General features: G+C 37.8%; 1 protein-coding gene across 3 annotated transcripts in view; it reads left to right on the top strand.

The window, feature by feature from the left end:
• Positions 1–2,355: 2,355 nt before the first annotated feature.
• The window catches only part of LOC131793213 (3'-5' exoribonuclease HELZ2-like), a 30,923-nt gene continuing 20,500 nt past the window's right edge, over positions 2,356–12,778 (top strand). Inside the window, exons 1-18 of one of the 3 annotated variants that reach the window (XM_066170821.1) lie at positions 2,356–2,704; positions 2,821–3,066; positions 3,602–3,685; positions 4,017–4,071; positions 5,005–5,106; positions 5,312–5,348; positions 5,856–5,995; positions 6,730–6,786; positions 7,790–7,960; positions 8,531–8,567; positions 8,674–8,789; positions 9,389–9,436; positions 9,702–9,749; positions 9,961–10,038; positions 10,349–10,403; positions 10,993–11,049; positions 11,490–11,564; positions 11,903–12,700. In XM_066170821.1, coding sequence (XP_066026918.1) covers positions 3,645–3,685; positions 4,017–4,071; positions 5,005–5,106; positions 5,312–5,348; positions 5,856–5,995; positions 6,730–6,786; positions 7,790–7,960; positions 8,531–8,567; positions 8,674–8,789; positions 9,389–9,436; positions 9,702–9,749; positions 9,961–10,038; positions 10,349–10,403; positions 10,993–11,049; positions 11,490–11,564; positions 11,903–12,700 — 1,915 coding nt within the window. In that variant the 5' untranslated portion in view covers positions 2,356–2,704; positions 2,821–3,066; positions 3,602–3,644. Of the gene's footprint in view, positions 2,705–2,820; positions 3,067–3,601; positions 3,686–4,016; positions 4,072–5,004; positions 5,107–5,253; positions 5,349–5,855; positions 5,996–6,729; positions 6,787–7,789; positions 7,961–8,530; positions 8,568–8,673; positions 8,790–9,388; positions 9,437–9,701; positions 9,750–9,960; positions 10,039–10,348; positions 10,404–10,992; positions 11,050–11,489; positions 11,565–11,902; positions 12,701–12,778 lie in introns of those variants that run through there. The other 2 variants (XM_066170820.1, XM_066170822.1) reach the window with 2 other exon arrangements.

Raw genomic sequence — 12,778 nt, forward strand, 5'->3', positions numbered from 1 at the left:
CTCTGCTTTCCATTGGGATTTGCAGCGGTTCTGCGCTATGCAAATTCAGGCCTCTTGTTGGAGAATTAGCATTTCCACTTTTTCTATTTTGGTTGTTTTGACTTTCATTTTCAATATTTTCCTGACTAGAATATTCACTTGTAGATGTGATATTCCCCGGATCCTCGACACTTCTCTCTCTGATGGATAGATCTGTTCCATTATTTCTTATTTTCTCCAACCTCGATGCCTGGTCCCGTAGATTTTGGCTCTTAAATTGTAAATTATTGTACCCCATATCATCCCACAACTCCTTCATAACGTCAATATATCCTCTTTTCCTTCCATTCTAGTTGCAAGGAGGATTCTCTGAAGAAATAAGCTCCTGCCCTTTTTTCTTGCACTCCAAAATATCCTTATTCATCTGTTCTGTCCATTTTACTTTCAGCTTCCTCGCCTGACTTGACATGGCATTCAGTCCTCGCTTATTTTGCCACGTGCTTTTAAATAAATTCTTGTAGCTTGCTGCTAAGATAGATGCTTTTGAGAACTTTGATTTGTTAAATGAATTACTTTTACTATCGTCAAACCAACAGAACCCAAAAGTTGTGCCAGGCTATTGCGTATTTCTAATAATAGTAAAGAAACTTTAGCTATAATGAACGGTTTGCATCTTAATTATATCAGGAAATTACTAAGTATCGGTCTCAGCTCTACGCAGAATCCACTAAAGCAACTTACAAAACTCATTGCGACACCTACTTGAGGTTCTGCCTCTACGTGGGTTACACCCACTTGCTGCAATACACTGCTTTCTTAGCTCGTAGTTTTGAAGCTGCCTCCGTTCGAAGCTGCCTGAACATTATAGGTATTCTTCACAAGGAGTTTGGCCTGCCTTTTATGGCATGTTTCGGAAATCCCACCTTTTTACCCGTGTCGCCGACTTCCTTTGACCCGCGTAAGCAACCAACTAGGGCTGATTTTAAAATCTTTCCCTGAGGTGTTCTCATAACCAGTCGTTGGAGTAAGACCATTCAGTTTCGTGAGTGCGTTGTAGAAATCCCACTTTCCCGTATTCCGCGCTCTCCATCATGTCCAAAGGCGGCCATCGTCAACGCACTTCGCTTTACGGCCTCGGGTTTAGCAGGAGCTCTCTGGTCGGTTGAACGCCAGCTTGTTCAAGTTTTTCCTTATGGATTTTTTTGTTTCTCTTCTGCACAATCATTTTGCGTCGCTCGGCTTTGACCCAAAGCCTTTCGCGGGGCACCCCTTTCGCAGCGGTGGGGCATCATTTGCTTACCAACCCGGTGTTCCCTTTGAACTGATTGAGGCTCTCGGCGATTAGCGCTCCGACACCATTCTCATCTATTTAACCATGCCTTTGACAGTTTGCCTTCATTCCGCAAGCATGCCATCCTACGACATAACCCACTACATCCCCCACGCTAACTAACACTTCCACTACTCCTTTCCTCTGTTTGGACCGTCGGTTGAGCGAGTAATTTCTATTAATCTTACCGGTAAGTAAGCGTTGTAAATCGACTATATTAATTTCCCTTTACTATTCCTTATAACGTGTTCTAATTCTCAACCGTTTCTCGCGTAGCTTGACACTGCATCACGTAGTGCGTGACGCTTTCATAAATTAATTGTTTGCTTTTTCTCGAAACGTGAGCTTGGGATGCCTGTGGAACAACGAGAAATGTTAAATTCCTAAATTTCAACAGTGCCTACTGTTGTACAGTTATGGTGTCTTGTATTAAAAAAGATTCGCTAAGTAAGCAGAGCTTGTACACTGATCAATTCATAGGCCAGGTAAATGTGTTAAATGTGCATCAAATTTTATTTCTTTACCGAACTTCGCCACTTTCTTTGCTCTCTGCTTACTTAGCGCTGTGGATATGTTACCGAATGCATAAGGTTCCGGTCCTGTCCTGTCACGTCAGATTTTTCTGAGTCTTGCTTTTTCTTTTCTTTTGTTTTTCTTTTTGTTTTCCTTTCAGTTTACATTCTTGTTCAAAGGATATGGTAGCTCTGTTCACAATAAAATGCACATGTGAGAACGTTTGACGATGTAGCTTTTAACTTCGAATGTTTGGGGGGAAAAAATTACGTGACAATTTTGAATTTCGTGATCATCTTCCGTCACAAAATCTACCGTCTGCCCAATATTCGTTTATCTTCGATCGTTTGTCGTGACATGTTAATATCTTTTATGTTTAATCAAAGTACTTGAGTTTCCAAAATATTTCCGGTTACCTGTGGTTTTTCCGGGAATTGATGAATATGTAAATACACACGAAAAGGTCGTATCAGTTCCGAGAAATGGAAAATTGCTTGAATCACAAGAATCTAAAATTTATTTCTTTAACACAAACAGTATCAAAAATATGATAATTCGTATGGGCACTTGGGTTGTTATATCTCAGACCCGCGTTTCCTTAATGAGATACACGGTTAGTGAGTGTATTCGTAACTCAGCCAGCAAATAAAGAAAACAAGTTAAAAGCACGTGGTTGGTAAGCTTTCTCAGAAAAGCAATATTTTGTTTTTCCCGAGAACCAACATTCTGTGACGTAATTCTTGGTGATTCTATTTTATCGTGACGGAGTTGAAGTTTGTTGAGTTACGTAAATCTCAGTCCGCCGAAACGTTGTCGTCTCTACTCCGAAGCACCAAGCAAAGATAGTTGTTCACGCAGTGAAGTGCGATCGATGAATTACAGGTAAGTAGAATGATTGTCTACTCAATTAAGTAACGATATTCAAGTCAAGGTCTGAATGCAAATGAGACATTGCGGCTTGTCTGTTGTGAAATTATCGCTGACGATTCGTCCCTTAGATAAACAAACGAAGTGACTAGAAGATACTACAGGAATATGTTTTTGTCTGGAAGAAAATTAGTCATCCAACTTCGTTATTTGAAAGCCGACTCGATAATATTCACCCGTCAAATAAATACCACTTCCTCGTCAAGAGATGTTTACTTTGTGGCAATGGCGTAGAGAAAGCGAAAAGCGAAAAGTGCACCACGGAGCGATTCTCACTGATTATAGAAAGTAAGACAAGATCAGTTCCGGATGAAAAGGTAAAAACACAGCTAGACCAAAGTTATCTTAGAGCACAAAGAAATTACGCCATTTTGCTATTTTATTTCACTACAATGTTTTCATTTAAGTAGTCACTTCTCTGGAATTTAAATGTGACTCAAACTAGTTGGGGCTTGCCTTTTCTTGTAGCCACATCAACCCCGTAGGCTTCTTACTCGCCTAGAATGTAAATTTTCAAATTTATAAAAGTGGTATGCCTTTTTACCACGGGTGAGTTGTTCAGATTCTTGTGTTTGTCTCGATGCCGTGAAACAACATTAAAGTTGTAGGTGCCGTCATAATCCGCTCCCTTGAATCATAGTTTTACGCTAGCGCTAAGCGGCAGACCGTCAACAGCGTTCAAACTCGCCGTCAGATTATCGCTTCTGTTCAGTGTAAAAAAAAAAAAATAAATAAATAAAAAAAAAAAAAAATGGTAGCTGTCGAGATGACTCTATTATTTTAAAAATTCTTGGCTACCTCATTCTCGCAGATTTAACAAAAACTCATGCAGTTTTTCTTCCTTTACCGCAGCGTTCAAAAGAATAGTCCAGATAACTGAGATTGACATTTCGACATGCCTCGTGGTAAAAGACGCAAAAATAAAGGGAGAGAGAGGTGAAGTATTGCTATTCATTTGTTATTAATTTTGTTTGATCAATGAATTGTTGATATTTAAATAAAGACTTGCACAGACAAATTCTCTCTGGTATGTTTTGGCTTCACCGAGATGTTGCTACGCTTGATCAACCTGGTATGTTACTGTTGACCTATATTATTTTTAAGGTATAAATATGCAATCAGGAAAGGTCGAATTAAGGAGCAAACCTTTGAGTGGAATGAGACGTTAGAAATTAGTCTAGTGATTAGACTATATTCACCACAGTCTCTGCCATTGCTTAATTAACACTCTGGGTATAAATCTAACTATTATAATATGCATTACTAGAAGCGCTGACTCACTGCAGCAACCGAGAGATGTGGTACCAGTTCAGGCGGAAATTGTGAGTTTTATTTCACTTGATCAGTCTTCATCTTGCACACGCCTTGCGAAAGCGATTTTCTTTTTTGCTAAATAATGGCAATCAAAAATATGGGTTACTGTATTAGATTCTCTGTCCTTCCACATATCCATGCTCTTGCCTATATTAATTATCGGCCTTCGATGGATTCCTGTAGTTCTATAAAATGTCTGGAAATCATGATCAAATTCACTCAATGGATAATTTCAAATACGAGGAGCTGTAACTTAAATGTTGAAACTGAATGAACTTAATTTGTATATCCAAGTAACTTTAAGGTAAAGGTGAAGATATTCAAGCCGGTTTAATTTCTCTTGCTTTGACGTAGAAAGGTCTGCCCAGGTCAGAACACTCTTGCACAGCTTCGGGGGAAATCGCTTACCCAGTCCACTAAAAATTAAGGGGAAAAACATTTTTTAATTACTGATTAAAACACACAAAAAGATATTTTGCTTGCTGTCACTGACGTGTATTACCTCCGTCCTACTAAATCGCTAGTTTAGATAGTAAAGTAACCACATGTTTTTAGTAGAATTTGGAATGGTGAAGTCCCAATCATATTTTTCAAAAGCTACAAAACTTGTACTCATTGTTGTGACCTAGGCTCTAGGAATATTTCTAGTCCTTCGTAAATCCCTCTAGAGCCAATAACGGATTTAAAAATGAATAGTAATAATGAGCGGTTAAAGTATGAATCAGACTTTACAAATAGGATCGTATTCGGCCACTTAGCTTGATAATGTTCCTCGTCAAAACGTTGCTGGAGTAGCTTTCATATAAAGACCTTCGGTTTTACAGCAACTTTCAAACTATAGCTCCCAATATTTTATTTTTTCACTGCCTTTTCTAAATTTTTCACTTCGCGAGAAAATCCTAAAAGTTTTGAAAGCGAAAAGTTTCATTGATTCCCTACAGGATACAAGCACATACTTGGTGAATATGGATCAAAACTGCTTAAAAGATATCCAGCTTAGAGTAATGGCCTTGATGGAGAAGGCACTTTTTTTCCGTTTTTGGGTAAGAACTTCCCTCCGCTATTTGGTTTCAGTCAATTATTATTATTATCATGATCACAATCGTTGTCATTGTTACTATCATTGCCATTATTATTATTATAATTATTATTGATATATGAAATAATCTCTCCCCTTCAAAACCCTTAAGATGAAGGAGACAGCAAGTTAAACAGTGAAGGTGGTATCTTTCTTCTTCGATCATGTAGGGTAGGCCTGATTTATCTTTTGAAGAAAGCAAGGCAGGTAAGTGCACACATTTTAACTTGTTTGCACACTTAGTTGTGGTCTGCAATACATTTTATGATAATCATCACGTTTCCCTTCAAAGCCGAAACAGTACATACATTTACTTGTTCACCTGCGCTAGTTGTTCAAAACTTGGTTTAGATGACCCAGGATTAGTGTGAAATATGATTTCAGATCTGAAAGCTTCAAAAGAAAATTAAGTGAAATTTTTTTGTCGACAATTTGATGATCAGATGCTCCATTTAGAGTAGAGAATATGATCCAAAAAGGCTTTCGAACAAAAGTGTAAAGAAACCCAGTTAAAATTTAATCCTGGGTTAGCGCTAGTCGGCCTTCGAACAGCTTCCAACCTGTCCACTTCATTTTTAAGATAAAGCCTGTAAAGTGTAAGTTACAAGCTGCAGGACTTTCGAATCGATTACTGTAAACTTCCTCGAACTTTGAGAACTATGATGAATTGAGATTCCATTTTGAGTTATTTTATGTACTTCTGTTCAATATCAGCTCTAAATCTGAGCAAAGAGAAAGGTTTTCAAGGGGGAATTTGTGGTGCCACTCTGCTCATGTTAAGCACCCTTGAGGAAAAAGGTGACATAGAAGCTGCTTTTCTACTTGCCGTGTCCCTAAAAGCGACTCATTTCGAGGTAATTGCAATATTTTTTTATACAAGCATAGCTCTTTGCAAACCTTTATATCAAGCTGCATCTGTGCCATATAATATTTGAAAAGGTTTGACAAGTTTTACCTTGCTAAGTTCCTCTTGAACAAGGAGACTGATGTAGGGGGGAAAACTTGTCATCGAAAAGGAAAGTGGAAAAGGCTGAAGAGGAATTCTAGCTCTGCAAATTTCCTTTGTGAAACTCACGAGTTTCCTGCTATGATGTATAAAGCCGATTGCAAGTGACCGCATAGCATCTTGTGTTCTTTGGCATGAAGCAATTGATAATTTATAGGGCAACATCTACACCAAAGGTGTTTTTCGCTTTTGAAAAAAAAAGCGAATAAATAAATGGATAATGTAATGAATGCAATCACAAATCAAAAAATCACTAAGAACTCTTTTATCGTTTTGAAAGCTTTCTAGTTCCAGTATCGGGTAAAATTTTGTATCTCTCCGGGATAGATATTCTTGCTCCACTAACCTGAACAAGAAATAGAGTTTGTAAGAATAGCCCTAAGCTAGATCTCTGTGTTTGTGTATGTGTTACTCCACTAGGCGCAATAGAAGAGTTGAACTATTTACTCGACTTTACTCGACAAAATAATTCGTGCTTGAAGACGTTCTGAGAGTTAAGACGCTCAGCCGATGATGGCTGAGAACCAAATTGATCTCTAGCATAATCCGACTAACTAGTCTCCTTGTCGTTTTATATTTTAGGAAGTAAAGGCTCATGTTCGAAGGCTAAGAGAAATGTTGAAAAGAAGTCTCGGCCAGGTTTGTTTAACATGAATGGGAACTTCACAATAATATAAAAAAAAAACTTTGCAGTTGCTTCAATAGCTACCCAAGTAACTGTGCATATTTAGCGTTCCCTTGCAAGAATAAACGACTCTTCTTAATAACTTAAATTGGGGTTCATCTACGCTTACCGGAAGAGAACTACTGACTTGTTAAGTCGATTGATACACAGCCCTGGTAGCAACCCAACTTCCTCATGCTTTACATATATATGGAGAACTTTTGACAAAAATATAACAGTTAAGAATATATATGAAAGTCATATGTTTGAACTGCGGATAAAGACGTGAATATGAAGGTGATCCTCGCAATAATGTACACTACTTGAGCAGTAGTGAAAGTAAGGCCGGCGAGGATCACCTTCATATTCACGTCTCCATCCGCAGTTTAAATATATATGACTTTCATATATATTCTTAGCCGTTTATTCATCACTTCATGGGTTTATTTGGAACCAACATATTGACCAGCTCCCAGTTGGCTTGTTAGCTCAGTTGATAGAGCGCTGCACGAGTATCGCAGGGGTCAGGAGTTCAAGTCCCGTACAGGCCTAATTTTTTTTTCAGGCCTTATTTTCACTACCGAGGACCACCTTCATATTCAAAACTATTCCAAATATTTTTCTCGAGGGTATCGTCTACACGGCAGTAGACAATTATCATCTCATAGAAACCCAGAACTCTCTGTCAATCTCAGCTGAGCTACACCTAGAGCTATCACAGTAACTGACAAAAAAACCTTTGGTCAACTAAACTCTCTAGTTTCACAATTAACTATCACTACTATTCTTATATTTAGCAAATAATTTTAATCATAATTGTAATCAAAGAATTAGAATAATTTGATTTGATTCAATTATATTGAGTGAATTAATATCGTTTTCCCTGTTCCTGTTGTTAATCTTGATTCCAATTAGTCATTAGTAAGATATTAAATCATAAGCGTCTTTTAAATTACTTATTTGCTTTTTGTTTCGCAGAGCTTCAAGCTGGCACAGGACTTAAAGAATGATCTTATGTCCTCTGGAATTGATTTTTTCGAAAAAGGCTCTTTTGGGGAAGCTGTTGAATATTTCATTGAAGTTGTTCGTCTCTTCTGTGTGTTCAATCGCGAGGTTCATTTTTATCTAGCCAGATGTCAATTTAAATTGGTGAGGTTCGATGATGCTGTCTCTGAATGTCCTCTCTAGCTTATGATGGATTTTTTTATCACGTATTAATTTTTTGTGGCACTTCCATTTTTCCATAGTTAGCGATCACGTATTTGTCCAGTCACAGCTGTTCATTTTCAACTCTTTAGGCTCATTTGGTGCTTTTATTTTTAGGGAGTAAGAAGCAGCAAAGTTGCGAGACAAAGAAAAAGGGAAATTGTGAAACCGTGCATTGAAATTTGGTGGATTTTTTTAGTTTCATATGCATGCTATCGGACCAAAAATTCGAGGTTCTTAATGAGTAATCTTATCAATAATACTTAAATAGAAACTTATAGGTTTACCTATATATCAACCAATAAATCAACTCATATACCAGCTTACATATCAACTTATATACCAACTTCCGTGGCTCGCAACCCCCTCCCCCTCCCAAGCCACTCCCCTCCCCCACCTTTCCCCTAGAAAAATATTTCAAATGATGATTATAACGCAGAACATAAAGCTATCTATGATAATTATCATTAACATTCTTGTTAAGTTTAATCTATTCCCTTTGTTATCCAATAGGGTGAGAACTTCAAAGCAAAGGAGAACTGCCAGAAAGGTAAGTATCGTATCGGTTGATTCACTACGTGTTCTCTGTTATGTAAATTATCAAAAAGGCCCTCAGCAATACGTCTCAATTATAACCGAGACCTGTCTTCTGGCAGTATTGCAACATCACCCTGATGATCACGAGGCAAGAAACCTCATGGACAGCATTGATGCCATTATCCCAACACAGAATAAAGATCAAAAGAGTACAAAGAAAAGAAAGTCAACACCAGTGAGTATTACATTTACATGTAGGTCAAGACATTATTTTCTCTTGACTTAGGTTCTATACCTGTAGCTTACAGAATGTAAGGTCCGATAGCCGAGTATTTTAGAAGTCAGCCAGTCAGCCAGTCAGCCAGTCAGTCAGTCAGTCAGTCGGTCAGCTTGTGTGTGTGTCTGTTATTTTGTGAATTACTTGGTTGGTCGGTTTTTCCAGTTACTTTGTGAGTTACTTGGTTGGTCAGTTTTTCCATCCCTTAGTTATATAAGTACCTCAAAAGGTCGTTTTCCACTCGACCAGTCAATCATCATTAAAAAACAAAAATTCTGGCTTAGTCTGGATTGTTCATTCTATCACATCCATTTAAGTCAAAATCTTATGGATTAATTTAGCGAATGAGTGAATGAGTACATACATCTGCCGATCAGATAACAAGGCCACAAGCCAAGGGATTCAGTGTGACAAACAGTACGTAGTCAATTGGACATTTGATAGATGGTGTGACAGTCAGTTAATCTGCCAATCACGTTCCAGGGGATTTTAATTTCTTAAATGACCGATCGATTGCAACGTTCACCTCCCCGTTAACTCTTTTATTTTCTTTTCAGGTATCTGATGCTACACCACCTGTTACAGTTGTCCCAGATAAGAAATCGGTACGTGTCGTTTTGATAGACCAGAAGTACTAGAAAAAGTTATAAATTAAAAATATGAAAACTTTTGGCTTCAGGTGATTTCACTAGGTCAGCATGCCCATAGTGATAGTTGTTGACTATAAAGTTTCATTGTTTGATCAAAGAGAAGCAATATAACTTCTCAGTGATTGGATTATCCTAATAACTAAGAGCCAAACCACAGCCTACGGTTCCTGGATCATGGAGGATAACGTTTGTAATAGATAATGCCCTTTAATGTACTTAGGTTATGAACAGAAAACAAAAAATGTGTGAGGAACATCGCCGAATTAAAGTAAGTAGCTGCTTTTTTCACTATCGCTATTTCATTTTTACTTTAATGATGGAACGTGTAAAGCTACGTTTTCTCATGAAGCTTTGATTTTCGATTTTCGTATTAGAAAACTATCCCAATGACAGTCGTTAACTTACTTATGTCTTACTGACAGACTGTTAGACTGACCGACCGATTAAGTAACTGACTGATTTATTGAATATTTCTTTAGGAGATTGAAGAAATTGGTATTGAAATCAAGCAAAAAATAGAAATAAATATGGAAAGTGAAGAACAGAAGCAAGACGGGGTTAGTCTTTCCTACATAGATATCCTTATATTTATCATAGCTAATAAGGGAAACATCCATTATAATAACAGTGTTTACTGTTACAGTATGGATTTGGTACGAGTGTTATGTTGACTACCGTTTTGTTAGACTTGTCCTCTTCCACAGTCTTTCAACTTGACCTCGTTTTAGTTGTTAGCTCTTATCCGTTTTTATTACTATTCCGAATCCAGGTCAACGCTTAGAAAACCTGGTTTTAGCAAAGTTTGTTGTCATAGAGGGAAATTCATCGTAATTTGTATTTTGCTCTTCTATTCATTTCTCACAACAGAAAAAGAATTCATTCGATGGAGAAAAATCACTTCCTTCCTACGATGTCAAATCAGGTGGATATCATTTAAAACAGCTGTAGTTTTTCATATCTGTTTAGTACGATGATAATTAAGTATTATTGTTCGTTTCCCTGAGCTGTTCTCGCAAGGCTGCCTACTCGATTTATTTATTTACCTATTCATTTACTAAAATATAAATCCATTTTCGGAGAGTAGTGTGGTGGCTTCCGGGAACGCCACTCCACAGCTCAATTATAGCGTTTCTATTCACCTTTTGGGTCATCTTTCAGGGTATAACAGGATCCGGTTTTCATGGGGATGCAGAAAAATATTTGTTAGCTAAAGCGCTCATAGGTATTTTGGGAGCACGATTTCGAATCCTGTCAGAGTTGGAATTTTATTTAAGCATTTCTTTCACAACTGGTCATGTTTTGAAAGAGAATGAAAGAAGATGTCAAATAATTGACACGAGCATGAGCCAGATAAGAGTCTGAGTTAACTTTGAGGATATAAAACCATAGCCAGTTCCAATTACGTTTCCGAATCCTCTGCTACTTGAATAGGGCCCATGATTGCAATGTTATCCATTCTTTTTTACCGTGAATTGAAATTTTGAAACTTTTCCTTTTTTATCATACACAAGCCATGGAGGCGTCAAGTTTTAAAAGAATGAGTAGTGATAAACAGCCTCACCTCCAAGGTACGTCTAACTTTCAGCTTCACACTTTTGGTCTGTTTGGTTTATACCGGAAACCTATGGCAATAATGCGCATGAGGATTCTTTGCAGATGTTTTTTTTTTTACCTTCCTATTGCTGTGTATTACTGACATAAAATATTCATTAAATTAAGCTGTCGAAAGTCCATACTTGGTATATTCTTGACAACATATCTGATAAAAGCAATCACAGGTTCAAGGGAAAAGGTTTTTGGAATTATGTTAGTGTTCAAACAGTCACGCTTAGTGCCATGATCTTTTTACTTGAGTTTTCACAAGGCTAGTGAAATTGTTACTCGCCTGAGTTATTTTTGTCGTTATGTCTGACAACAGTACGTCTTTAACGGCTTTAATTTAAAACGTTATTATGGTAAGAAGAAAGTGTTATTTAGCCATACATAATTATCTTTTCCATCTTCTCAGCCGCCATTGCATCAGGTGCAAGACCAAAACAGCGTAAAGCCAGCGAAGGATCTGGAAAGACCAAGGTTACCAATGGTAAATGTTGAAAAGAGACAGATTCTTCCATTGCCCCTTGCGTTTATAACATCCAATCATAAATATTGGTCGAAAAATTTCTATTTGGCTATCGTTACCATCTGGAGAAAGTGCGATAATGTAGCCTTGTTCTATTGAATTAGTTGAAAGAATAGTTTACATGGCCGAGGTCAAGAGTTATAAATGGCGTGGTCGACATATAAACGCCGTCACTTAAATTTGTTACTTTTTGTTCACGCTTATAAATTTACCTACGAGATAAAGATAAACTAAGATAAACTAGAGAAACGAGACATAAATTGGCCATAATTACAATGTCATAACTTATCTATGAACAGCTGAAGGTGATGAAGGTCATGAAGGTCGTAAAAAAAGACAAAAGGCCATCGATAAACATCAAGAATCCTCAAAAGGCCAGAGAACGAGCTCAGCTGCAGAAGCCATCAGGGACTGCAAACACAAGAACTTAGGCATTTACCAAGGACAAAAGAAAAAAGAGGAATGGCAGGTAAATGAAAGCCAACGGATAGCGGCGAAAGCTAGGCAGACATTCAGAAAAGACTGCTCAAATCAAGGTTTTGCTGCAGCAACAATATGTACCCTTCCCACCAGAGCTAATTCAGAAACATCTGTTGAAACGAAACCCTCAAAATCTCAATGGGAACGTCTTGAGGAAATTTCTTCTTTGCAAATCCATCGCACCTTAAATTTCGGAGAGGCATCACAAAAAGAGTCTCTAACAGCCACGGCAGTTAATAGAGAAAAAGGGGCTCAAACCATTGCTTCCGACACATTATGTAAGAATGGATCAGTTCAGCAGTCGACAAAGATACTTCCAGAGGGTGTATCTAGAATTTGTGCACATTTTATGCAAGATAATAGACGAGGGCAAGCCTTCCAGCTTCCGAAACCTTGTCTCAGGTGTTCAAAGGATTCCTCAAAACATTTGTATGGAGTTTGGAGAAGTTCCAAAAAAGAATGGCAGGTTATGAGACCTTACCCAAAGGAGGTGAGCGCGAAAACTCCTTTCCGACCATGTTGGTACTTTATCGAGGGCCTTAAGTGTCGAAACGATCCTTGTACCTTTGCCCATGGCCAGAAGGAGCTAGAGTTCTGGACTATGGAAAGAAAATCAGGTAAGTTAACGGTTCATGTTGAACAATACCGTATGTTCAATAAAATGTCTTGAGCAATATTCTCCCCATACGATATTT

The sequence above is a fragment of the Pocillopora verrucosa genome, chromosome 8, assembly GCF_036669915.1.
Source record: "Pocillopora verrucosa isolate sample1 chromosome 8, ASM3666991v2, whole genome shotgun sequence".
NCBI lineage: Eukaryota > Metazoa > Cnidaria > Anthozoa > Scleractinia > Pocilloporidae > Pocillopora > Pocillopora verrucosa.